A 27,286-nucleotide genomic window follows, 5' to 3' on the forward strand; every position below is an offset into this window, starting at 1 on the left:
CCCGTTTATTTAATGGAAAGAAATTTCTTCCCACTCCCTCGTCATTCTCCATTAAACAAAGATTCTCCATCCCGTTTAGGGGAGGTCTTTTGGAGCTCCGACCCGTAGAGTAAATTGACATCTCTGTTTATCTAACGGAGAGAAATCTCTATTAAACAAAGATTCTCTATCCCATACGAAGTGGGTCCTCATAGAGCTCTCCGTGGAGTAAATTAACATATCCGTTTGTCTAACGAAGAGAAATCTCTTCTCACAATCTCTTCATTCTCTATCCCATTCGGAATAGGTTCTCATAGAACAGAACCCCAATCCATAGAGTAAATTGACATCTCTGCCACTATCTTAACCAAGACCTCGTGGATTAAATGTTAACCATAATCATTATAAACAACATTGTTTTCCAACTGTCTCCAAAAATGGAGAAAACCCATCAAGACGTTGTTTCAATCCTTCATAATCAAGGCGTTTATAGCTCGTTTCTTCATTCTTCGTCAACGACGTTAGCTTCTCTTTTGTCTTTGTGGAAAAAAATAATAATAAATAAGAAAAAAAAAAAATTTGGGTGTCGTTTAGGGCATGTTCACACACCCATGCAACAAAATCCATCAAATTTCACCACTTGTTTCCGAATCCCCAAACCGGTTTCTTCTCAATCTTAGGGGCCTCCAACCCTTTCTCCCCCAGAATCAACACTCCTTTTAAGCCTACCAGTTACTCTGTTTCCAAATGGCCCCTGGTTTTCCCTTCTTCTTTCTATATAATCATTTCTTATCCCTCTTCTTCTTTCAAACTTTCCACCTTTTCTTCGCTTTTTCTTACTCATTCGACTCTCATTTCTTGTTTTCGACGAACCCCATTTTCATTTCTCTTCAATTTTTGATTCTTTTGCTCTATTAACAACGACCCAGATCGTTGTTCTTCATTGTTCTTCATTGTTCTTCATTGTTCGATGATTTTCGTATCTGGGTTTTTGATTTTGGGTCGATTCGTTCTGTTTTGAGGCCGATTTCTTTGGGGGGTTTTGGTTTTTGAGCTGTGATGGCGACGGAAACGAGAATGGTGGAACAGAGGAGTAACAGAGTAGGGCATATGAGTAAGGTTCAGTATGTGAAAAGGGATATCAAAAAGAGGAAATGTAGAGATATCAAGCGGCCTGTTCCAGTGGTTCCTATGGCGCTTCAGGAACTGTTCGTTGCTTGCAAGGAAGTCTTCAAAGGCCCTGGAACTGTTCCATTGCCTTGTGAAGTTGAAAACCTCTGTCGCATTCTTGGTATGTTTCAGATCGAATCCATTTTACATTACTTTTTTCAATCACGGATCTCTGTAATGTTATGATATTGTCCCCTTTGAATTCCCTCGAACAATGTACATTGGAGGTTCTATAGAGCCCACGAACAACCTCCCTTTAATCGAGGCTCGACTCCTTCTCTAGAGTCTTCGAACAAAGTACACCTCTGTTCCACACTTGAGTCACTTTTGACTACCCATTCGAGGCTCACAGCTTCTTTGTTCGACATCTGAGGATTCTATTGACATGGCTAAGTTAAGGGTATGACTCTAATACCATGTTAGGAATCACGACTCTCTACAATGACATGATATTGTCCACTTTGAGCGTAAGCTCTCGTAGCTTTGCTTTGGACTTCCCCAAAAGGCCTCGTACCCATCAACATTAGCTCAGTTTGGCCATGTTAGATCCTTTGATTGCCTTGTCTCTTAAGCAAATTTATTGTTATCGTCACTTCTATGTTCTTGAACTGTTTATAGCCTATATAAATTTGAGTATTGACCAAATTCTTTTTGTTTTGTGAATGCTGTAGATAATATGAAGTTAGAAGATGTTGGACTTAGTAATAATTTACCGTTTTTCAAGCACAATGTTCCAGTCAAAGGATCCCCTAGAGTAATATACACAACCATATATAAGTGTGACAAATTCTCGGTAAGCCTCGTGTAGCGTCTTTCGTTAGTTCCCGACTACTTTTCTTCTAGTGATTGTTGTTATATTCAAAAGGGGCAAGCTTATATACGCCATAAGCTTAGTCAAATTGCTATAAATCACGAGATTACTCGAGTGCGAGATATATTAGTCAAAGTGCTCGAGGTATATAGGGTTGGCTAATATCATCGATCAAAATGTTAGAGGTTCGAATCTCTTAGGGACAAGTTATGAATTGTGAAAATATTCAATGTGCATGTAAATCGTGATCATACTGTATATTTCGGGTTTTCGGGCTTGCTTCTTGATTGCGTGTTTTTTCCGTCGTTTATACAGTTGTGCATCTTCTTCCTCCCCGCAACGGGCGTAATCCCTCTACACAACCATCCCGGAATGACGGTTTTTAGTAAGCTTCTATTGGGGAAGATGCATATCAAATCATATGATTGGGTTGATCCAACCAACAGTGATGATCCTACCAAACCTTGTGAAAGTGAGCATTCTCAAGTTTCTTATGCAATTGTTGAGCTTGAAGTGATGATGGGTTGTTTTTGCAGAGAGATTGGCTAAGTTGAAAACTGATTCGGTCTTCACTTCGCCCTCCAGTACCTCTGTCTTGTACCCGACATCAGGAGGCAACATCCACTCGTTCACTGCTATAACCCCGTGTGCGGTGCTTGATGTGCTCGGACCTCCTTACTCCATGGAGGACGATCGAGATTGTTCATATTATAAGGAGCATCCCTATGGCTCTTTTTCAAGTAAGTTCCAAATCATGTTCGTGAACCATTGTAAAAGTCTTTCCAAATATTGTAACGAAATGCGGATATCGATATGCTACGACATTTACAATATGACTGTGACTCTCGTAATGGTTTCGTATCGGCTTCGATGGCAGATGGTGGCATCGCAATGACAGAAGAAGAGGCTAAGGGATATGGATGGTTAGAAGAGATTGAGATGCCAGAAAACTCTCGCATGGATGGCATACAATACTTAGGCCCACAGATTATTGACATTTAAGCCTATTTTATTTTGTTTTGTTTGTATATAAAATGGTACAAAGTTGTAACTTTTAAGGATGTTCTTACATGGAAGTTTGTGGTTTTTTCTTATCTATTCGATTGATTGGGGTTGTTATTATTTGGATATGGAGCCTGATGCCTATTTATATAGTAAAAATTTGGTAGAGATATATTTGATAGATATTTATATACAGTAGATGATTATATAGTAAATCGAAATCATATATATACCCTTAGACAGTAGGTGATTATATAGTAAATCGAAATCATATACGTACTCTTAGACAGTGCTTTGAAGATGTACTTTCTTCGTTATCTATATTCTCTATTGGTGTACATACCTGAAGTCATCGATACAAATCCTTTAGACAATATTTCTCACCACGATCTGTGAAGATGAAGATTTTAAAAGATTGGAATTGAGAAGTTTGATGGATCTGATTTCAATTTTTGGAAGATGCAAGATTATTTGTACCAGAAAAATCTTCATGAATCTTTGTTGGGGGTGAAGCTGGATACCATGACCATGGAGTAGTGGAAGCTCATGGGTCAACAGATCTTTAGTGTTGATTCGGTTGACGCTATCTGGAAACGTGGCGTTCAACATAATCAAGGAGAAGATAACATCAGATCTGTTGAAGGTATTGTCGAATATGTACGAAAAACTTTCGGTTATGAACAATGTGTATTTCATGCGGAGATTGTTCAATCTAAAAATGTCTGAAGATGGATCTGTTGCTAATTATATAAACGAATTTAATATGATTGTAACTCAACTAAATTCGGTGGAAATTAATTTCAAAGATGAAATTAAGGCACTTATTTTGATGTCATATTTACCTGAGTCGTGAGATATTGTTGTTACTGGGATCAACAATTCCCGAGGATGTGAGAAGCTGAAGTTCGATGAAATTCGAGATGTAGTTCTCAACGAAAGTATTCGCAAACAAAAAATTGGAGAATTCATCTGGTGGTGCTCTTAGTGTTGACTAAATGGGAAAAAGTAAATCGAAGGACCCCAACAAAGGTCGATCAAAATCAAAGAACCGTGAAAATTTTCCAAATAAACCAAATGTGACGTGTTGGAGTTGTAGAGAAAAATGTCACTTTTAGACCAATTGTACAAGACCAAAGAGGAAGCAGAATCACAAATTAGAAAATGATGATGATTCTATAAATTCAGCAGAAGACATTGGAAATGATGCTCTAATCCTCATCGTAGACAGTCCGATTGAATCCTGGATTTTGGATTTAGGTGCATCTTTTCATTCTTCTCCAAATAAAGAGTCGTTTCAAAATTTCAAGTCTGAAAATGTTGAGAATGTGTATCTTGCCGACAACTAAGATTTGGAGACGGAAGGAAAAGGAGGTGTCTGCATAAAAACTTAAACATGAATCAATGGAAATTAAAGGATGCTAGATATATTTCTGATCTCAAAGAATCTGATCTCTATTAGTCAATTGGATAGTACAGGTTATGCAGTAGAGTTTGGGAAGAGTTCGTGGAAGATTGTGAAGGGTGGTATGTGATCGCTTGTAGATGTATATAATAAAATCACGTAAAATTCACAAGAATAAATGCAAGTATACACTATCACAAGTAGCAAGTAAAAAATAAATGTGAAATCTATCTTTTTGGTTAATTTTATCGCTGTAAATTAAGTGAGTTTTTGGGTAACATTCAAATGGGTGTGGGTGATTTTAAGTACTTAAACAAAGCTAAAACAGAGTGCCACTGTCGAAAAACAGAAAATGATGAGAAAATCAACTATAATGAGGAAGGTTCGGCTAAGAGAGATTAAATAGATAAGTTGATGAGTTTTGTGTTAGATTTTAGTTTCTTCTAATAGATTCCCAAGCACACTTACGAGGGTCATGAATGGTGATTATTTCCATAATCGCTGTAATTTCTATTAATAAGGCTTTAGGAGAAGAATTATTCCTAACCCTTCTATTATCCTTCAAGTCTCCTTGCTATGGAACTAGAGTATTGAAGAGGATTTCATTGCTCCCTCTCTTCTCCCGAATAAGAGAACAACTATGTATGTAAAGTAGCTAATTAAACACATGTAGATCATTAACAACAACTCTTTAATAAACTAAAATCATACCGTCAACATACTTAAACTATATAAGACTCTCTCGCCTCCCCTATAAAGTCGAGCTCTCCATACAAACTGAATTAAACAGAGAAATCCGCATCTTTATCATGTCAAAATTGATGGAATAAGAAAAGAGAATAAGAAAATAGAGAGTTATTCCGGTTTGTTGTCGTTGGTCAATGAAAGTTCCCTTCTCTTGAGCTCTCACGTCCACCTCTTTGTCCTAATAATTCATTGTTGGTCTCCTTTTCCTTCTGCTGTCAATAGCTGCTGGATTAGGGTTTTCTTTTCTTCTCTGGTTTCACAGCAGTTCAGTGCAGCAGAGACTGTTGCTGTGTAATTCGATTTTTCTCCCAAAGTGTGGCTCTCTTCTCTTGGTCTTCTTTTTCCTTTTATATTGAGCATGGTTCCCCTTTAGGGCTGAAAATGAATAAGTTTTCCATATAGGATGTTCCTCATTGGGTAGTCAATGACCCACTTCGAGTGCTGATGTGGATTTAAAATTTTCATGTCATCCCCCATTTGTTTCCAAATTTGCTACTCCCTCATAGTTCAACATAAATGTCTGAAATTTTAACACATAACTCAATTAAATATACCATTAAGATCGAATTATGCCAAATCATATTTTTTTCATGTTGGACCACAATAAACGATTTCATGCTCACTAAGTAGAATAAATGGGGTAATAAATGAGAAAATTAAGTGCAATATTAATTACAAAAAAACTTGATATGACTTTACTTTTAGAGAGTTATCACTATGTTGGTAGCACGTGGCACAAAATCTGAAACTTTATACACCACTGTAGGGTGTATGAACATGGCTGCTTTTGCTGAGAGTGCTTCAAATTCAAGTCTATGACACAATAGACTTGGACATATGAGCATCAAAATAATGAATATGCTGGCTGCGAAATAAGTTTTAGAAGGTCTGAAATTCTTTGGTATGAACAAACATTATGAACAAACAGAAACGAGTTAGCTTCACAAAAATTGCCAGAGAATTGAAGAAAGTGCAGTTGGAAATGATCCACACAGACGTTTGGGGACCATTTCCATTTCCCATCACTTGATAGATCAAAGTTCTACTTCACATTCATCAATACATTTAGTAGGAAAGTGTGGATTTATTTTCTGAAACACAAGTCAGATGTGTTAGCCACCTTCAAGAAGTGGAAAGTTAAAGTTGAAAATCAGACCGGCTTGAAGATCAAATGCATGAGATTTGACAATGGGGGAGAGTACGACAAGTTAGAATTCAAAGCATTTTGTGTAGTTGAGAGAATTAGATTAAAGAGGACATTTCTTGGTAAAGCAAGACAAAATGGTGTTGCTGAAAGGATGAACAAAACATTGAATGAGCGGGCAAGGAGTATGAAGATTCATTCTTGATTTTCAATGACATTTTGGGCTGATACTGTAAATACAATAGTTTACTTGATCAATAGAGGGCCGTTAGTACCCTTGGAGTTCAAGTTGCCAGAAGAAGTATGGACAGAAATAGAACTCAAATACTTTCACTTAAGCCCTGAGGAGCCTAGAGCCTTAAGGAAATAGTTCAGCCCTGAGGAGCCTAGAGCCTTAAGGAAATAGTTAAGCCCTGAGGAGCCAAGCCCTAAGCCCTGAAGCCCTGAAGAGCCTTAAGGAGGAAATAGTTAAACCCTAGTTAAGCCCTTAGGAGCCTTAAGGAGGGCCTTAAGGAAATAGTTAAGCCTTGAGGAGCCTTAGAGCCTCAAGGAAATAGTGAGCCTTAAGGAAATAGTTAAGCCCTGAGGAGCCAAGCCCTAAGCCCTGAAGCCCTGAAGAGCCTTAAGGAGGAAATAGTTAAGTCCTAGTTAAGCCCTGAGGAGCCTTAAGGAGGGCCTTAAGGAAATAGTTAAGCCTTGAGGAGCCTTAGAGCCTCAAGGAAATAGTTAAGCCCTGAGGAGTAAGCCCTGAAGAGCCTTAGAGCCTTAAGGAAATAGTTAAGCCCTAGTTAAGCCCTGAGGAGCCATAAGGAGGGCCTTAAGGAAATAGTTAAGCCCTGAGGAGCCTTAGAGCCTCAAGGAAATAGTTAAGCCCTGAGGAGTAAGCCCTGAAGAGCCTTAGAGCCTTAAGGAAATAGCCTTAAGGAGGGCCTTAAGGAAATAGTTAAGCCCTGAGGAGCCTTAGAGCCTCAAGGAAATAGTTAATAGTTAAGCTCTAGTTAAGCCCTGAGGAGCCTTAAGGAGGGCCTTAAGGAAATAGTTAAGCCCTGAGAAGTAAGCCCTGAGGAGCCTTAGAGCCTTAAGGAAATAGCCTTAAGGAGGGCCTTAAGGAAATAGTTAAGCCCTGAGGAGCCTTAGAGCCTCAAGGAAATAGTTAAGCCCTGAGGAGTAAGCCCTGAGGAGCCTTAGAGCCTTAAGGAAATAGTTAAGCCCTGAGGAGCCTTAGAGCCTTAACGAAATAGTTAAGCCCTAAGAAGCCAAGCCTTGAGGAGCCTTAGAGCTTAAGGAAATAGTTAAGCCCTGAGAAGCCTTAGAGCCTTAAGGAAATAGTTAAGCTCTGAGGAGACAAGCCCTGAGGAGCCTTAGAGACTTAAGGAAATAGTTAAGCCCTGAGGAGCCTTAAGGAAATAGTTAAGCCAAGGAAATAGTTAAGCCCTGAGGAGCCTTAAGGAAATAGTTAAGCCTGAGGAGCCTTAGAGACTTAAAGAAATGGTTAAGCCCTGAGGAGCCTTAAGGAAATAGTTAAGCCAAGGAAATAGTTAAGCCCTAAGGAGCCTGAGAGCCTTAAGGAAATAGTTAAGCCCTGAGGAGCCTTAGAGCCTTAAGGAAATAGTTAAGCCCTGAGGAGCCAAGCCCTGAGGAGCCTTAGAGCCTTAAAGAAATAGTTAAGCCAAGGAAATAGTTAAGCCCTGAGGAGCCTTAGAGACTTAAAGAAATAGTTAAGCCCTGAGGAGCCTTAAGGAAATAGTTAAGCCAAGGAAATAGTTAAACCCTAAGGAGCCTGAGAGCCTTAAGGAAATAGTTAAGCCCTGAGGAGCCTTAGAGCCTTAAGGAAATAGTTAAGCCTTGAGGGGGAAATAATTAGCCTTAAGGAAATAGTTAAGCCAAGGAAATAGTTAAGCCCTAAGGAGCCTGAGAGCCTTAAGGAAATAGTTAAGCCCTAAGGAGCCTGAGAGCCTTAAGGAAATAGTTAAGCCCTGAGGAGCCTTAGAGCCTTAAGGAAATAGTTAAGCCTTGAGGGGGAAATAGTTAAGCCCTGAGGAGCCTTAAGGACGGCCTTAAGGAAATAGTTAAGCCCTGAGGAGCCTTAGAGCCTTAAGGAAATAGTTAAGCCCTGAGGAGACAAACCCTGAGGAGCCTTAGAGACTTAAGGAAATAGTTAAGCCCTGAGGAGCCTTAGAGCCTTAAGGAAATAGTTAAGCCTTGAGGAGCCTTAGAGCCTTAAGGAAATAGTTAAGCCCTGAGGAGCCTTAAGGAAATAGTTAAGCCAAGGAAATAGTTAAGCCCTGAGGAGCCTTAGAGACTTAAAGAAATAGTTAAGCCTTGAGGAGCCTTAAGGAAATAGTTAAGCCAAGGAAATAGTTAAGCCCTAAGGAGCCTTAGAGCCTTAAGGAAATAGTTAAGCCCTGAAGAGCCTTAGAGCCTTAAGGAAATAGTTAAGCCCTGAGGAGCCAAGCCCTGAGGAGCCTTAGAGCCTTGAGCAAATAGTTAAGCCTTGAGGGCCTTAAGGAAATAGTTAGCCTTAGAGCCTTAAGAAAATAGTTAAGCCCTGAAGGAAATAGTTAAGCCTTGAGGGCCTTCAGGAAATAGTTAGCCTTAGAGCCTTAAGGAGCCTTAAGGAAATAGTTAAGCCCTGAGGAGCCTTGAGGAGGGCCTTAAGGAAATAGTTAAGCCCTGAGGAGCCTTAAGGAGAGCCTTAAGGAAATAGTTAAGCCCTGAGGAGCCTTAGAGCCTTAAGGAAATAGTTAAGCCCTGAGGAGCCTTAAGGAAATAGTTAAGCCCTGAGGAGCCAAGCCCTGAGGAGCCTTAAGGAGGGCCTTAAGGAAATAGTTAAGCCCTGAGGAGCCTTAGAGCCTTAAGGAAATAGTTAAGCCCTGAGCAGCCTTAGAGCCTTAAAGCCTTAAGGAAATAGTTAAGCCCTGAGGAGCCTTAGAGCCTTGAGGAAATAGTTAAGCCCTCATGAGCCTTAAGGAAATAGTTAAGGAGCCTTAAGGAAATAGTTAAGCCCTGAGGAGCCTTAAGGAAATTGTTAAGGAGCCTTAAGGAAATAGTTAAGCCCTGAAGAGCCTTAAGGAAATAGTTAAGGAGCCTTAAGGAAATAGTTAAGCCGTGAGCCCTGAGGAGCCTTAAGGAAATAGTTAAGGAGCCTTATGGAAATAGTTAAGCCCTGAGCCTTGAGAAGCCTTGAGGAAATAGTTAAGGAGCCTAAAGGAAATAGAGCCTTAAGGAAATAGTTATGCCCTGAGCCCTGAGGAGCCCTGAGGAGCCCTGAGGAAATAGTTAAGGAGCCTTAAGGAAATAGTTAAGCCCTGAGGAGCCAAGCCCTGAGGAGCCTTAAGGAGAGCCTTAAGGAAATAGTTAAGCCCTGAGGAGCCTTAGAGTCATAAGAAAATAGTTAAGCCCTGAGGAGCCTTAGAAGGAGCCTTAAGGAAATAGTTCCGCCTTGAGGAGCCTTAAGAAAATAGTTAAGGAGCCTTAAGGAAATAGTTGAGGAGCCTTAAGGAAATAGTTAAGGAGCCTTAAGGAAATAGTTAAGCCGTGAGCCCTGAGGAGCTTTAAGGAAATAGTTAAGGAGCCTTAAGAAAATAGTTAAGGAGCCTTAAGAAAATAGAGCCTTAAGGAAATAGTTATGCCCTGAGCCCTGAGGAGCCTTAAGGAAATAGTTAAGAAGCTTTAAGGAAATAGTTAAGCCCTGAGGAGCCTTAGAGCCTTAAGGAAATAGTTAAGCCCTGAAGAGCGGAGCCTTAAGAAAATAGTTAAGCCCTTAGTTAAGCCCTGAGGAGCCTTAAGTGAGGAGCCTTAAGGAAATAGTTAAGCCTTGAGGAGCCTTGTATGGAAATAGTTAAGCCCTGAGGAGCCTTAAGGAAATAGTTAAGAGCCTTAAGGAAATAGTTAAGAGCCTTAAGGAAATAGTTAAGCCCTGAGGAGCGGAGCCTTAAGGAAATAGTTAAGCCCTTAGTTAAGCCCTGAGGAACCTTAAGGAAATAGTTAAGAGCCTTAAGGAAATAGTTAAGCCCTCACGAGCCTTAAGGAAATAGTTAAGCCCTGAGGAGCCTTTTAAGGAAATAGTTAAGCTCTGAGGAGCCTTAAGGAAATAGTTAAGCCCTGAGGAGTCTTTTAAGGAAATAGTTAAGCCCTGAGTAGCCTTTTAAGGAAATAGTTAAGCCGTGAGGAGCCTTTTAAGGAAATAATTAAGCCCTGAGGAGCGTTAGAGCCTTAAGGAAATAGTTAAGCCCTGAGGAGCCTTAAGGAAATAGTTAAGCCCTGAGAAGCCTTAGAGCCTTAAGGAAATAGTTAAGCCCTGAGGAGCCTTAAGGAAATAGTTAAGAGCCTTAAGGAAATAGTTAAGCCCTGAGGAGCGGAGCCTTAAGTAAATAGTTAAGCCCTGAGGAGCCTTAAGGAAATAGTTAAGCCTTGAGGAGCCTTTTAAGGAAATAGTTAAGCCCTGAGAAGCCTTAAGAAAATAGTTAAGCCTTGAGGAGCCTTTTAAGGAAATAGTTAAGCCCTAGCTAGGAGCTAGGGCCTTAAGGAAATAGTTAAGAGCCTTAAGGAAATAGTTAAGCCCTGAGGAGCCTTAAGGAAATAGTTAAGCCCTGAGGAGCATTTTAAGGACATAGTTATGCCCTGAGGATAAGTAAATAGTTAAGCGAGCCTTAAGGAAATAGTTAAGCCCTGAGGAGCCTTAAGGAAATAGTTAATCCCTGAGGAGCCTTAAGGAAATAGTTAAGCCCTGAGGAGCCTTTTAAGGAAATAGTTAAGCCCTGAGGAGCCCAGCCCTGAGGAGCCTTAAGGAGGGCCTTAAGGAAATAGTTAAGCCCTGAGGAGCCTTAAGGAAATAGTTAAGCCCTGAGGAGCCTTAAGGAAATAGTTAAGCCCTGAGGAGCCAAGCCCTGAGGAGCCTTAAGGAAATAGTTAATTCTTGAGAAGCCTTAAGGAAATAGTTAAGCCTTGAGGGGAATGAGGGCCTTAAGGAAATAGTTAAGCCCTGAGGGGAGGGCCTTATGGATATAGTTAAGCCCTGAGGAGCCTTAAGGAAATAGTTAAGCCCTGAGGATAGTTAAGCCTTGAGGAGCCTTAAGGAAATAGTTAAGCCATGAGGGAAATGAGGGCCTTAAGGAAATAGTTAACCCCTGAGGGGAGGGCCTTAAGGAAATAGTTAATTCTTGAGGAGCCTTAAGAAAATAGTTAAGCTTTGAGGGCAATGAGGGCCTTAAGGAAATAGTTAAGCCCTGAGGGGAGGGCCTTAAGGAAATAGTTAAGCCCTAAGGAGCCTTAAGGAAATAGTTAAGCCCTGAGGATAGTTAAGCCTTGAGGAGCCTTAAGGAAATAGTTAAGCCATGAGGGGAATGAGGGCCTTAAGGAAATAGTTAAGCACGGAGGGGAGGGCCTTAAGAAAATAGTTAAGCCCTGAGAAGCCTTAAGGAAATAGTTAAGCCCTGAGGAGCCTTAAGGAAATAGTTAAGCCCTGAGGAGCCTTAAGGAAATAGTTAAGCCTTGAGGGGAAGCCTTAAGGAAATAGTTAAGCCTTGAGGGGAAGCCCTGAGGAGCCTTAAGGAAATAGTTAAGCCCTGAGGAGTTAAGCCTTGAGGGGAAGCCCTAAGGAGCCTTAAGGAAATAGTTAAGCCCTGAGGAGCCCTGAGGAGACTTTAGGAAATAGTTAAGCCCTGTGAGGAGCCTTAAGAAAATAGTTAGAAATAGTTAAGCCCTAAGGAGCCCTGCCCTGAGGAGAGGAAGCCCTGAGGAGCCTTAAGGAAATAGTTAAGCCCTGAGGAGCCTTGAAGGGAAGTAAGCCCTGAGGAGCCCTGCCCTGAGGAGCCTTAAGGAAATAGTTAAGCCTTGAGGGGAAGCCTTGAGGAGCCTTAAGGAAATAGTTAAGCCTTTAGGGGAAGCCCTGAGGAGCCTTAAGGAAATAGTTAAGCCCTGAGGGGAAGCCCTGGGGAAATAGTTAAGCCCTGAGGGGTTCCCTTGGGGAAATAGTTAAGCCCTGAGGGGAAGCCCTTAAGGAAATAGTTAAGCCCTGCCCTTAAGGAAATAGTTAAGCCCTGAGGAAATAGTGTTAAGCCCTGAGCGGGCCCCCTCCCGGTAGGGGAAGCCCTGAGGAAATAGTGTTAAGCCCTGAGGGAAGCCCTGAGGAAATAATGTTAAGCCCCCGCCCCCTCCCCTGAGGGGAAGCCCTGAGGAAATAGTGTTAAGCCCTGGGGGAAGCCCTGAGGAAATAGTGTTAAGCCCCCGCCCCCTCCCCTGAGGGGAAGCCCTGAGGAAATAGTGTTAAGCCCTGGGGGAAGCCCTGAGGAAATAGTGTTAAGCCCCCGAAATAGTGTTAAGCCCTCGGAAATAGTGTTAAGCCCCCGGAAATAGTGTTAAGCCTTGAGGGGGCCCCCTGCGCTGAGGGGAAGCCCTGAGGGGGGCCCCTAAGGAAATAGTGTTAAGCCCTGGGGAAATAAAATAGTGTTAAGCCTTGAGGGGAAGCCCTGAGGAAATAAAATAGTGTTAAGCCTTAAGGGGAAGCCCTGGGGAAATAAAATAGTGTTAAGCCTTGAGGGGGAAGCCCTGGGGAAATGCCTGGGGAAATAAAATAGTGTTAAGCTTTGAGGGGAAGTCCTGGGGAAATGCCTTGAGGGGAAGCCCTGGGGAAATAAAATAGTGTTAAGCCTTGAGGGGAAGCCTTGAGGAAATAGTGTTAAGCCTTGAGGGGAAGCTCCTCTTGAGGGGAAGCTCTAAGGAAATAGTTAAGCCTTGAGGGGAAGCCCTGCCTTGAGGGGAAGCCCTAAGGAAATAGTTAAGCCTTGAGGGGAAGCCCTGAGGAGCCTTAAGGAAATAGTTAAGCCTTGAGGAGCCTTAAGGAAATAGTTAAAGCCTTGAGGGGAAGCCCTGAGGGGAAGCCCTGGGGAAATAGTTAAGCCCTGAGGGGAAGCCCTGAGGAAATAGTGTTAAGCTCTAAGGGAAATAGTGTTAAGCCCTGAGGAAATAGTTTTAAGCCCGGAGGGAAATAGTGTTAAGCCCTGAGGGGAAGCCCCGAGGAAATAGTGTTAAGCCCCCGAAAATAGTGTTAAGCCCTGAGGGGGCCCCCCGAGGAAATAGTGGGCTAAATAGTGTTAAGCCTTGAGGGGGCAAGCCCTACGCCTTCAGGGGAAGCCCTGAGGAAATAGTGTTAAGCCTTGAGGAAGCACTAAGGAAATAGGAAATAGTGTTAAGCCTTTGAGGGGAAGCCCTGAGGAAATAGTGTCAAGCCTTGAGGGGAAGCCCGAAATGAAAAGCCCAAAGAGGACAATATTTTTATTGTATTGTGAGGAAATAGTTAAGTCTTGAGGGGAAGCTCGAAAGGGAAAGCCCAAAGATGACAATATTTTTATTGTATTGTGAGGAAATAGTTAAGCCTTGAGGGGAAGCGCTCAAGGGAAAGCCCAAAGAGGACAAATATTTTTATTGTATTGTGAGGAAATAGTTGTCCCGTGAAGGGAAGTATTGTGAGGAAATAGTTGTCCGATGTATTATGAGGAAATTTGAGGGGAAGTATTGTGAGGAAATAGTTAAGCCTTGAGGGGAAGCCCAAAAGGGAAAGTCGGACAATATTTTTATTGTATTGTGAGGAAATAGTTGTCCCCTCAAGGAAGTATTGTGAGGAAATTTGAGGGGAAGTATTGTGAGGAAATAGTTGCCCTCCAGGGAAAGCCAAAAGAGGACAATATTTTTATTGTATTGTGAGGAAATAATTAAGCCTCGAGGGGAAGCCCTGAGTAAATAGTTAAGTCTTGAGGAGAAGCCCGAAAAGGAAAGCCCAAAGAGGAGAGGAAATAGTTAAGCCTTGAGGGGAAGCTCGAAAGGGAAAGCTCAAAGATGACTATATTTTTATTGTATTGTGAGGAAATAGTTGTGAGTGCTTAAATTGTGGGTAGATTGTGACCTCCCACAATGGTTGGAGAGGAGAACAAACCACCGTTTATAAGGGTGTGGAAACCTTCCTAGCAGATGCGTTTTAAAGCCTTGAGGGGAAGCCCGAAAGGGAAAGCCCAAGGAGAACAATATTTTTATTGTATTGTGAGTAAATAGTTAAGCCTTGAGGGGAAGCCCTGAGGAAATAATTAAGCCTTGAGGGGAAGCCCGAAAGGGAAAGCCCAAAGATGAGGGAAAAGCCCAAAGAGGAGAATATTTTTATTGTATTGTGAGAAAATAGTTAAGCCTTGAGTGGAAGCCCTGAGGAATTAGTTAAGCCCTAAAGGGAAAGCCTTGAGAAAATAGTTAAGCCCGAGAGGGAAAGCCCAAAGAAGACAATATTTTTATTGTATTGTGAGGAACTAGTTGTGAGTGCTTAAATTATAAATCTACTGTTTTAAATAGTTGTGGCGTGTTCCTACAAAATTGTAATACTTGTACCAGTTTGATCCTGTGCCGTGGAAGGATTGAGTTTGCTCTTGTGGAAAGGTTCCTACAAAATTGAAATACTTGTACTAGTTTGAGCTCTTGTGGAAAGGTTCCTACAAAATTGAAATACTTGTACAGTTTGATCCTGTATCATGGAAGGATTGAGTTTGCTCTTGTGGAAAGGTTCCTACAAAATTGAAATACTTGTACAGTTTGATCTTGGGCCGTGGAAGGATTGAGTTTGCCCTTGTGGAAAGATTCCTACAAAATTGAAATACTTGTACCAGTTTGATCCTGCGCCGTGGAAAAGATTGAGTTTGCTCTTCGAGCAAAAGGTTCTTACAAAATTGAAATACTTGTACCAGTTTGATTCTGTGTCGTGGAAAGGATTGAGTTTGCTCTTGAATTCATAAAAAGAGCGGTGTAGCAGTTGAGGTTTGATCCGTGGAAAGAGTCAAAAAAATTATTTGTGGTGTCTTCCTACAAAATTGAGATACTTGTACCAGTTTGATCCTGCGCTGTGGAAATGATTGAGTTTGCTCTTGAACTCGTAAAAAGAGCGGTGTAGCGGTTGGGCTCTGATCCGTGGAAAGAGTCGAAAAAGTTCTTTATTCAAAGTCCCAAGAGGCATTTGGGGAGTAGAGTAGGTCGAGTTTGACCGAACCATTATAAAACTACGGTGTCATATTTTCTAACTCTTTCCTATTTAATTTCAAAACTATTATTATGATTTATTACATGTTCTAAGTGTTTATGGTTCTTGAACTATTTTGTTGTATTAATTATCATCTTTTACTTTTCTTTAAAAAGTATGATAATTAGAAAAATTTAGCACGCTTAAATACTTTTATTGTTAAGACCCTATTCACCCCTCTAAGATTGTCATATCGATCCAACACCAGAGTTCCTTGATAATGCCCTACCGTTGGAAAATACAACCAAGTGGGAGCAAGCCATGGATGATGGGATGTCTAGGCTGTTGAGGATTATTGGGATTGGGAGTGTCCCACATTGGTTAATTTAGTGGAAGATCATGAGTTTATAAGTGAGGAATACTATCTCCATTGGTATGAGGCCTTTTGGGGAAGCCCAAAGTAAAGCCATGAGAGCTTCAAGGGCTGCCGAGAAAAGAGTCGAGCCTCAATTAAGGGGAGGATTGTTGGGATTGGGAGTGTCCCACACTGGTTAATTTAGTGGAAGATCATGGGTTTATAAGTGAGGAATACTATCTCCATTGGTACGAGGCTTTTTGGGGAAGCCCAAAGCAAAGCCATGAGAGCTTATGCTCAAAGTGGACAATATCCATACCATTGTGGAGAGTCGTGATTCCTAACATAGGCTTCAGAAATGTTGCTCTTTCATCTACAGAAATGTGACAATAGCTCAAGCTAAAAAGGACATGATATAGATGACACAGTATCTAAAAGAATTTGGCAAAGACAAAACATAGAAAGTGATACCACATGATATAGATGACAAAGTATCTAAAAGAATTTGGCAAAGACAAAACATAGAAAGTAAAGTGATACCATTTCACTAGGTTAGTGGAAGATAGTGATGTGTTTGGAGAATATAAAGGGTAATATTCTTTATACAGATAGTAAGAGTGTCATACAATTGGTGAGAAACTACAATTGGTGAGAAACTCCGGTCTATCATTCAAAGACAAAACATAGAAAGTGACTCGGTCTATCATTCAAAGACAAAACATAGAAAGTGATACCATTTCACTAGGTTAGTGGAAGATAGTGATGTGTTTGGAGAAGATAAAGGGTGCAAAGAATCCAAATATTCTTTATACAGATAGTAACACTCGGTGCAAAGAATCCAAATATTCTTTATACAGATAGTAACAGTGTCATACAATTGGTGAGAAACTTCGGTCTATCATTCAAAGACAAAACATAGAAAGTGATACCATTTCACTCGTAGGTTAGTGGAAGATAGTGATGTGTTTGGAGAAGATAAAGGGTGCAAAGAATCCAGCAAACATGTTGACAAAATGTGTTGATAGTGATGTGTTTGGAGAAGATAAAGGGTGCATTCACTCGTAGGTTAGTGGAAGATAGTGATGTGTTTGGAGAAGATAAAGGGTGCAAAGAATCCAGCAAACATGTTGACAAAGTGTGTTGATGTTGGAACATTGATGTTGTGCAAAGTCTACGGTGGAGTGGAAGATGTTGATAGTTCTTGGTTGGCTAGAGCATGAAGCTTATTCATAGTAAAAATCTGGTAGAGATATATTTGGTAGATATTTATATAGAAGATTATATGTATTAAAGCTATATATAGTTAATCAAAACCACTTTGAAAATATATTTCTTCCTTATCTGTATTCTTTATTGGTGTACATACCTGAAATCATCAATACAAATTCTTTAGTCAATACTCCTCATTGCATTTTCTCTCTCATGTTCTTTGTGTGATTTAGATCGGTGTGTACGTTGTTGTGCGATCTTAATAGTTATGGATGAAGGTGTCCATTTATACGTGTGAACCTACCCTAAAACGGTATAGGGAGGGATCCCGTTTAAACAGAGATTTTGCTTCAGTACGGTACAAGGAGGGATCTCATTTAAACGGAGAGAATGAAACTAATAGATTTGGACACTTTAGATTTGCGATTCAATATTGGTTAGGGAAGAGAGCGAAACATTTTTCATAAGAGTGTGAAAATCTCTCCCTACAAGATACATTTTAAAAATCAGGAAAAGTCCAAAATAAAAAGCCTACAGAGGACAATATCTGTTGGTGGTAAGCGTGAGGCTAAATTGTTATTAAATTTTACTCAATTTTTATAAGTTAATTTAAGCATAGTTCAATTAAAATACGATCATTTCAATAATTATATGCATAATATTAAAATTTAATTATAAATCATATATACTCGTAAATTTCTCAGCCATAAAAAATTTAAATTTTCTTAAAAATTGCATTAATATTTAAATTGATTAAACACCGTATAATATATTAGCAATTCATTGGAGCAGATAGTGTTTACTTAATGAGAAAATGTGTTTTAACTTTAAATTAACACTAGAGAGAATAATCAATACTGTACCATATTCGAGAGAATAATCTTTTTTTATCTTTGAAAAATAAGAGAGGAGTACTCAATTTGTCTTTATTGTAAGATTCGACAATATCAATTTGAGTAGCGTTTAGCCACAACTTTAAATATCGAACTCTAAAGTATTCATCAGCAAAGTAATCTGTTAAAACTATCTATCAAAGGTGTTCCAGAATGAGCTCTGAAGACGTGTTGCCTTCAAATCTAAATCCAATTAAGGATGTCAATCACAGAAAAGTGCAAGAGGCTGGATGGTATGCAGTGGAACAGCATAACAGGAGGAATGGAAATTGTTTTATTTACAAGAGTGTGGTGAACGGTCTGACCGATCTAATCAACAACGACCCAGGTCCTCGATTATATATTATTGTGATAGAGACTTTAAATTATGATGGTATTCCTTGGTCATATATGTATTAAAGAAATTCGAAATGCACTAATATATTTAAAAATAATTTAATGTGTATTTTACGCTCAAAATTTATTTGAGGTCAAGTGTTCGATACTGTCCAACAAATGTGGAATTTATATTTATACTTGTCTAATACATGTCCGACATGTTTCAAACATGGACATGAGAATAAGTTATTCTCGTGCTTTCTTTTACACCAATTCAGACCAATTTGAAAGCTTCAGCTTTAATTTTGTTACGTAAGAAAGCGTTTTAATCAAGAGAACGAAGATCAGAATGAACATAAGAATGAGAAAACGAAATAAAATCCTTAGTTAAATACCATTTTAAAAAATGAGATATGAGAATAAGTTATTTTACTTTCTTTACACTCAGTGTATTTGATATGTTTTCAAAGGGTTTTTTTTATATGTTCTTCTATCTCTTTTTCCCTCCTTTTTTATCCGGTATAAAATTTTGCTTAAATTAATTAAAATATTCATAAACTTTATATTTATCATATTTATATATATAAAAAAATGTAGACGAAAATCATTTATCGACACATTTCATTATTATAAAAAAAAAATCAATTTTTTTTTACCGTCAATATATGGACAGAAATAATCTATGGCACTTCTAAGATTATTTTATTTTATTTTATTTTTAATGTTACTTTTGAAAGTTTATTAGTATTTTATACTTTTAACTCTTAAGATCATTTTTAGAAATTTTTGAAAATTTAAAATTGTTTTTTAAACCGTTTTCAAAGTTAAAATAGTTTTGAAACCTTTTAAAAATTTGAGAGTATGTTTTTAAAAAGTAATATTAATAACTTTTATTCACGACTAATATAATAATATTTTAAATTTGAAAGTTTATAGGTGTTTTTTAGATTTTATTTAGTTGAAGGTATTATTGAAAATTTTGAAAATATAGAAATATTTAATAGCAAACGTATCATATTTTTATTAATTTAATGTCTAATTTTAGAAAATATAAAATACAATTTTTTTTATTGAGTAATATTAATTTTATTAATAAAACATTAAAAAAATTGAATCAATAAAAGAAATTTTGAAAAAAAAAAACATAACAAACACGTTAAAATTAATTTAATGAAATTGATAAATAATTATGCTTAATAAAATTAAAACAAAAAAATTAATTTATTTTAAAACCGAAAGGTTTGGAGAATGACATAAAAAATAAAAATAATAAGATTTTAAGCAAATTTATTTTATTTTAAAACTGGAAGGTTTCCAAAATGTAACTGACAAAGTCCACCTCTAGAACGGTGAAGAATAGTCTCTGGTACCATGGTAACTTACCATGCTAACTGAGAATCTTTCTTGGCTATCAAAAACTGCGTAGATATGGAAAGAGTAATAAACGCTTTCTTGGCATAGAGAAACATTTTCTTGGCTATCGAAAACTGCAGAGGGATCGTCTCTCAGCGACGATGCTGCCTTGGCTTCGGCGAAAATATGTCTAACCCATGAAGAGGGATCGTCGTTTACCGACGATGTTGCCTTGGCTCTTGTGAGAATATGTCCACCCAAGAAGTAGAAGGGGAAACCTGGAGCAAGGGACAAAGACAATGTTGAAGCTAGAAGAGTCGCCACAGTGGGCGGAGGAGCCAATTTTGGCTAGAAGGGCGGTGACGACTTGGTTGATGTAGAGGCCAGTGCGGCGCCCAGATTCCAAAGGTAAATCTTTGCATAAGGTTGATAGGTTTAGGTTAGGGTTTATGTGAAGGATGAAGGGAAGATTGGGAAGAAAATGAAAGAGTCTATGTTGGTTGAGGAAAAATCGATTGTGTTGGAAAAGGTCAGGTTGTATGTACAAAATATGGCGAAGGGTGATTTGGAGGTCAAAAGGGTGGAGTCGAAGAGTAGTCAATCAGCTCCTCATGTGGCAGTCATGGAGACTGTCCGTGTGGCATCAAAACCAGAACGGGTGGTGGAAAAAAAGATGAGTAGGGGATTCAGAAGCCATTGAAAATAAGGGATCGGGGTTGTTAAACCGAAAAGGCTCTGATACCATGAGAATCTTTGCTTAATCTACCACACCTAAATGGTGTGAAAGTTATCTTATATATAATCAAATAAATTACAATGATATGGAAAGAGTAATAAACGAAAATAACAATAAATAAAAAGATACCTATGGTAAGAATGCAAATATCAATAAATGAAAAGATACATATGGTAAGAAGATATTTGCCTAATAATAAAATATCAAATATGATATATATGGTAAACTATAATTTATTACTAAATATCCGTAACACTAACAATGAGAAATAGAAGTGGTAATGCTAGGCTCACAGACTTGTGACTTGAGGTGATGTATGGACTAGTCGGGGATGGTAAAGGCTTCATTGTTGGATGTGAGAAATTTGACGATGCTTATAACGTATTTTAGATATTGGATGATCGAGAACAGTTTGTCAACCACAGTTTTCGGTCTAGTAGAATGAGTGACAATATCTATACCATCAATTTCTATCCAAACTAAGACCCACTAGTTCATCATGTCAGAAGAATCGAAAATTTCAGTGTAGGAGAAGAGGAACAGTAGAAGAAAAGTGACAGAAATCAAAACAGAGACGACGAATGAATTGGGATATATATCATCCTTTTAAGCCCACATCTCAAAAGTGTTAATTTATAGTCTCTATAGCTATCGTCTCTGATTGAGCACAGCAAATCATGATATTTTTCCTCTCAACAATAAAATCAAGAACATATTCATTATCGAGATGTTTGTGGCGAGCTATCCTGATCCCGTCATCAACAGGTAACCTCCTAATCTTAATATGGATCTTGAATTGACTATAAGAATTCTCAATCATTCTATTAGACCGAGAGTTGTGGTTGATAGACTTTCTCGATCATCAAATATCAATAATACATTATAAGCATCTTCAAATTTCTCACAAAGCTCAAAGGTGACATATTTAAGAGGTTCCTATTTTCTTTCACAACCTCTCAAGTGATTCGGAGCACAGATCTTGGTGTTATTATACAACTTCAAAACTTCGGATGTTTATTTAACACATCTTTATTACATTCGTCACTCTGATTAGCAAGGGTATTCATTTCATTTTGTTCCAATCAAATTAAATGGGACAAATTAACAATCCTCGAGTAAATCATTTATGCATGAACGAAGAAGTGATTAGTCACGATATTCACTTGTTCCAATCAAATTAAATGAGACAAATTACCTATCCTCGAGTAAATCATTATGGTCTATTTCTTGGTTTTGGGGTAAATTTAATTATTTCTTGGAAGATCATCAACAAATACTTGGTTTGCATTTCCGGTGAAATTCAATAATTTCTTGGAAGTCTACCAAGCAAACCAACCGTGTTTAAGGATTTTTCGGTCATGACTTTGTTTTAGACTCAACTACTATCTCAATAGTCCCACTAGCTTTTATTGGTATCCCACTTGTTTTTCAAATTCAATAACTTTGATATACATCTATTACGCAAACTTAAACTCGTAAAGACAAATTGAGTGTTATTTTTTTGGCATATATAAATCCACATTTTTTATATGAAATATCACTAAAAAAAATTACCCATTTAACTCTCACATATTTAATATTTAAATGGATTAGTTAGCAATTCATCCGGGTAATTACTTGCGCAGACAATGTGTTTTAATTCAAATTCACTCTAGAGAGAATAAATAATGTCGTACCATATTAGGGAGAATAATCTTTTTTTATCTTTGAAAAATAAGAGAGGAATGCTCAATTTGTTTTTACAGATTCGACAATATCAATTTGAGTAGCGTTTAGCCACAACTATAAATATCGAACTCTAAAGTATTCATAAGCAAAGTAAATCCGTTAAAACTATCTATCAAAAGTGTTCTAGAATGAGCCGTGAAGACGTTTTGCCATCAAATCCTATTAAGGATGTCAGTGACGAAAAAGTGCAATATGCTGGATGGTCTGCAGTGGAACAACATAACAAGAGGAGTGGAAATTCTTTCATTTACAAGAGTGTGGTGAACGGTCTGTCCGATATGATCAACGACCACTCAGGTCCTCGACTTTATATTCTTGTGATAGAAGCTTTAAATAATGATGGTATTCCTTGGTCATATATTGCAAAGGTGAGACACTTTGGACTTCACTTCAAAGAGCCCATTCTCTTATCTTTTGAAGATGTCCTTAAGGATTTCGAAAAGCATTAGTTTGCTCTCTCTTAGGTTACACTAAGCCCTCTCTCTCGACATATAAGGGGGCGTTACTGTCTTTTAGCTATGAAAATGGCATAGACTACAATAAAATAATCACATAGTTATCTATCTATATATATATATATATATACTTATTAATTATGCATATTAATAGAAACAAATCCTCTCCTAATATATATATTAAAATTTTATTAATTTTATATTAGAAAGAAATTCAAAATGCACTAATATATTTAAAAATAGTTTAATGTGTATTTTATGCTCAAAATTTATTCGAAGTTCAGTCCAACAAACATGGAATTTATATTTATACATGTCTAATACATGTCCAACATGTTTCAAACAGAGGCTTCCAAAATTTTGCCTAAAGTAATAAAAATACTTCTAAAACTTTAAAAGAATAATATTTTTAAATTTTTTTAAAAGAATTCTAGATAATATTCTTACCGTTAGATTTGGATGGAAATCGTTAATACTTATTTCAAAAATATGGTTGAACTTTCAATCGGGTTTCAAAATAGTCGTTGAACATTAAGAAATTTCATTAATACCCTCCAACTTAAAAAAAAAAAATTTAAAAATAAACTTAAAAGTATTTTTAATGTTATTCTTGAAAGTTCATTAATAATTTTGAAATATGGTAAATAAACTTAGAGTATTTTTAATGTTATTCTGGAAAGTTTATTAATAATTTTAAAATATGGTACTAATGATAAGATTATTCGTATTTTTTAAACATTTATAAAACGTGTTAGTTGTAAAACATTTTGAAAATTCAAGAGTATTAAAAAAAAAAAAAATTCTATCGAAAACTAGTGGTAAGGATATTATCAAATTTGAAAGTTTATAGTTGTATTTTAGATTTTTCGAAAATTTAAAAATATTATTAAAATTTTTTAAAGTTTAAGAATATTATATATATAAAAGTTGAACAATATTTTATTAATTTAGTTTCTAATTTTAGAAAAAAAACAAGTTAATATTAATTTTATTAATAAAATATTAAAAAAAATTAAATCGATAAAATAAATTTTGAAAAAAAAAACATAACAACAAATTAAAATTAATTTAATGTAATGACATCACACGGGCAAGATTTCATGTCATTTTTTAAAAAATATAAGACATAAATACGACAAAATACACTCTATTTCTGGAAGCGTATTAAATACTCTTTTACTGATGTAAAGAAAGCATGAGAATAACTTATTCTCACGTCCCATCTTTGAAAACATGTAGTAAACCTATGTTTATTCTCATTTTGTTCCTTTGGTCTAAACGACCCATTCAATGACAAAATTAAAGTTGTAGTTAGTCAATCGTAATATTTGACGTGCTAGTTTTCAAACTACTTTGAATGGGTGTAAAGAAAACATTAGAACAACTTATCCTCGTGTCCCTCTTCGACACGTATTAGATATGTATTGAACACTTGTTAGTAAAATGAAACGTGCATTAAACATATATAAATTTGTTTATTTTGAATTTCTTTCTGATATAAAATTGATAAACTTTTTAAAATATATATTTTTAATTAATGTTTTATTGTCATATCAGTGCCGTATCGTATCATATTTATGTCTCGTATCCTTGTCACAATTTTATTTTTGCGACTCTCACATATTTGGCTTCTATAAATAGATATCTTCACCAAAAAAAAAGTTTAATTTAGGTTGAGATGGTGAATAAAAAGTGACACTGATCCACATTGATGGGGCTTCCATTTCTCTTAGTGTGAAGCTTACAGCTTCGAAAATAATAAATATTCTGCCATATTCGAGAGAATATTTTTTTTTTTAAATTTTTGAAAAATAAGAAAGAATAAAAATTAAAACATGACTGACTAAAAAATATATGTACAAAATGTTTGTACTACTAAAGAATTTGATTCAATGCTATCACTTAACAGAGAAATGCTCAGTTAGTCTTTGTTTAATATTTGACTATATCTATTTGGGCTCAGCCACGACTATAAATATCGAACTTTAAAGTATCTATGAGTAAAGTAAATCTGTTGAAACTATCTATCAACGGTGTTCCAGAATGAGTAGTGGAGAAGTGTTTTCAATTAAGGATGTCAATAAAAACAATAGGAGAGGTGGGCATTGTGTTCATTTACAAGCGTGTGGTGAACGGTTTGTCCGATCTGATCAACAACAACGTAGATCCTCGAATGACGATGGTATTCCTTGGTCATATATGGCAAAGGGGAAGCACTACGGGCTTCACATGAAAGAGCCCAATCTCTTATCATTTGAAGATGTCCTCAAGGATTTCAACGAGCATTAGACTGCTCTCTCTGTTTAGACTAAGTCCTCTCTCTATATATCTGGGGACGTTACTGTCTCTTAAATGTGAAAATGGCTTATACCACAATCAAATAATCACATAGTTTCTTTTTCTCAAATTTTGTCAAACTCAACTCTTAGTTATGCATGTTAAGAGCGAGGTCCCACGTCGATTAGAGAAGTGAACGTGATATGGAAATCAACCCAAGGGAAAGGATGAAACGGATTACCTTAATGATCAAGATCAAGAGTAAAGAAAACTCGTTTCTAAACTCGTGATTCGAATCACTCCACAAGAGGTTTGATCAATACCATTTGAATGACTCTAGCATGTAAGTTCTAAACACAAGAATTTGCAAACAAAAATTTAGCTCTCAACAAAGCTAAAATAGAAATTATATTCTTAATTCCAAAATCTAATGTCTCTAGTCAAAAGAAGAGACTTTATACTGCTTTTACAACTTTAATGTATGTGATACATAACTCCCAAATTAAATGGGCTACTAAATGAGAAATACCCATAACCTCCGTATTAAAATGGCTAGTTAACCGTGAAATATAATAACGTATGTGGGTTACAATATAACTTAACATCTATATTTAAAACTAGCTTAATTGACAAACAAATAGGTAAATTGTAATTAAATAATGCAATAAATGAAATGGGCTTATTAGACATCCTTGGACTAGTTTCATAAATTCAACTGAGTTCATTACATGCAACTTAGAGTAACTTAGAGTGCATTTAATTCATCTCTTTTTTGAAGCTCAACTTTGTATAACATATAAGGGAAGTCTCCAATGTCTTTTAAAATTCTTTGGTGAATAACAAGTGACATTGATCCACGTTGATACTTAGAGCTTCCATTCCTCTTATTGTGAAGCTTACCGTTTGGAATTACGTAAATTTCACTTGAGAGAGAATAATCAATATTGTACCATATTCGAGAGAGAATATATTTGAGAGAGATTCGCTTTAAGGACGGCGAATCCGTCGATGATTTTTCAATGCGGATCACGGGGCTCGCCAACAGCATCACCACCCTCGGTGGTGGCATCAGCGAGGCAGAAATCGTAAAGAAGATGTTTCAATCGAGACATTGCTTGATGTGAACGACCTAACAGTGGAAGAGGTGACCGGAAGACTACGTAACGTCGAGCAGCGGAAGAAGAATATCACTTCAGCTGTTGACAAGGAGGGCCGCCTACTCCTCACGGAGGAGGAATGGCTTGCACGCCTAAAGCTCCGCGACAACACCGGCGAGAGCAACGGGTCCTCCTCCAGCCGCAAAGGCGGTAAGAAGCCATGGATGTCCCACGGGCGCACGCGCGGGAAAGATTGGAATCAAAAGAAGGAGTCGACCAATGGCAGGCCGATCCAATGCTCGAACTGTGGAAAGAGAGGACACCTGAGCAGAAATTGCTGGAGCAAGCTGAGGAATAAGGAGAAGGCCGAAAAGGCCCATGTGGCTCAATCCGAGGAGGACGAGCCAGCTCTCTTCATGGTAACTGCATGCGTCCCCAATTTCGATTCCAAATCCGACGACAATGTTGAACCCAAGAAAGAGCTCCAGTTGGGCGTAGCAAAGATGACACCAGCTGGGGAGCCAATTCAACTGGAGGAGGAGCGAGTGTTCGCTCAGATCGGCGAAAGGGACGAGCAACACGAGCACCAGAAATGGATCCTTGACACAGGGGCAACAAACCATATGACCGGGGCTAGATCTGCGTTCTCCGAACTCGACTCGGGGATCCGTGGGACGGTGAAATTCGGCGACGGCTCCGTCGTCGAGATCGAAGGGCGCGGCACCATCCTGTTCGTCAGTAAGGGAGGCGAGCATCGCCAGCTGACCGACGTCTACTTCATCCCGAGGCTCAAGGCTAACCTTGTGAGCCTGGGTCAACTCGATGAGACAGGTTGCTTCATTTCCATCGAGCGCGGACTACTGAAAATCTGCGATAATCAACGACGGCTGCTCACGCAGGCAAGGCGCACCACAAACCGTCTTTACATCCTGGAGTTAGAGATAGACCAACCCGTTAGCCTCTCGGCCAAGACCGAAGAGGTATCTTGGAGGTGGCACGCAAGGTACGGACACTTAAACTTTCCTGCCCTAGAAAAGCTACAGAAGAAGGAGTTGGTGCACGGCTTGCCAGAAATCAAAGGCGTGAACAAGCTGTGCGACGGGTGCCTCATCGGCAAACAGAGGCGCACACCCTTTCCGTCCCGAACAGCCTACCGAGCCGATGAGCCATTGGAGCTTGTACACGGCGATATTTGCGGGCCCATCAAGCCGGCGACCCCAGGCGGTAAGAGTCTCTTCCTCCTGTTAGTCGATGACAAAAGCCGCTTCATGTGGCTGACCCTGCTGCAAGCGAAAAGTGAGGCGGCAGAGGCGGTTAAGCGCATTAAAGTGCGAGCGGAGGCCGAATGTGAGAAGAAGATGCGAGTGCTGCGCACTGACCGAGGCAGAGAATTCACCTCGGCAGGTTTCAGTAAGTACTGCGACGAGATCGGCATACAACGGCACCTAACGGCGACCTACTCCCCCCAACAGAACGGAGTGGTCGAGCGCCGAAATCAGACCATTGTCGGGACAGCGAGGTCATTGTTGGTGACGGCCGGGATGCCTGGGAGATTCTGGGGAGAGGCAGTAATGACAGCTGTCTATCTCCTCAATCGGTCACCAACCCGAAGCCT

The 27,286-nt window shown here is 38.4% G+C and overlaps 1 protein-coding gene and 1 long non-coding RNA gene across 3 annotated transcripts in view; one reads left to right on the top strand and one right to left on the bottom strand.

Moving 5' to 3' along the window:
• Positions 1 to 637: 637 nt before the first annotated feature.
• The window catches only part of LOC111453442 (plant cysteine oxidase 2-like), a 56,894-nt gene continuing 30,245 nt past the window's right edge, over positions 638 to 27,286 (top strand). The window contains exons 1-5 of one of the 2 annotated variants that reach the window (XM_023094560.1): positions 642 to 1,270; positions 1,821 to 1,942; positions 2,276 to 2,432; positions 2,497 to 2,700; positions 2,838 to 3,058. In XM_023094560.1, the coding sequence (XP_022950328.1) occupies positions 1,039 to 1,270; positions 1,821 to 1,942; positions 2,276 to 2,432; positions 2,497 to 2,700; positions 2,838 to 2,962 (840 nt within the window). In that variant the 5' untranslated portion in view covers positions 642 to 1,038 and the 3' untranslated portion in view covers positions 2,963 to 3,058. Of the gene's footprint in view, positions 1,271 to 1,820; positions 1,943 to 2,275; positions 2,433 to 2,496; positions 2,701 to 2,837; positions 3,059 to 27,286 lie in introns of those variants that run through there. The other variant, XM_023094561.1, reaches the window with a different exon arrangement.
• LOC111453445 overlaps positions 21,985 to 27,286 on the bottom strand; it is an 18,985-nt gene continuing 13,683 nt past the window's right edge. Inside the window, exon 3 of the long non-coding RNA XR_002712261.1 lies at positions 21,985 to 22,301. This is a non-coding gene — a long non-coding RNA (uncharacterized LOC111453445). The remainder of the gene's footprint in view (positions 22,302 to 27,286) is intronic.

Source organism: Cucurbita moschata, unplaced genomic scaffold (assembly GCF_002738365.1).
Source record: "Cucurbita moschata cultivar Rifu unplaced genomic scaffold, Cmos_1.0 Cmo_Scf00015, whole genome shotgun sequence".
NCBI lineage: Eukaryota > Viridiplantae > Streptophyta > Magnoliopsida > Cucurbitales > Cucurbitaceae > Cucurbita > Cucurbita moschata.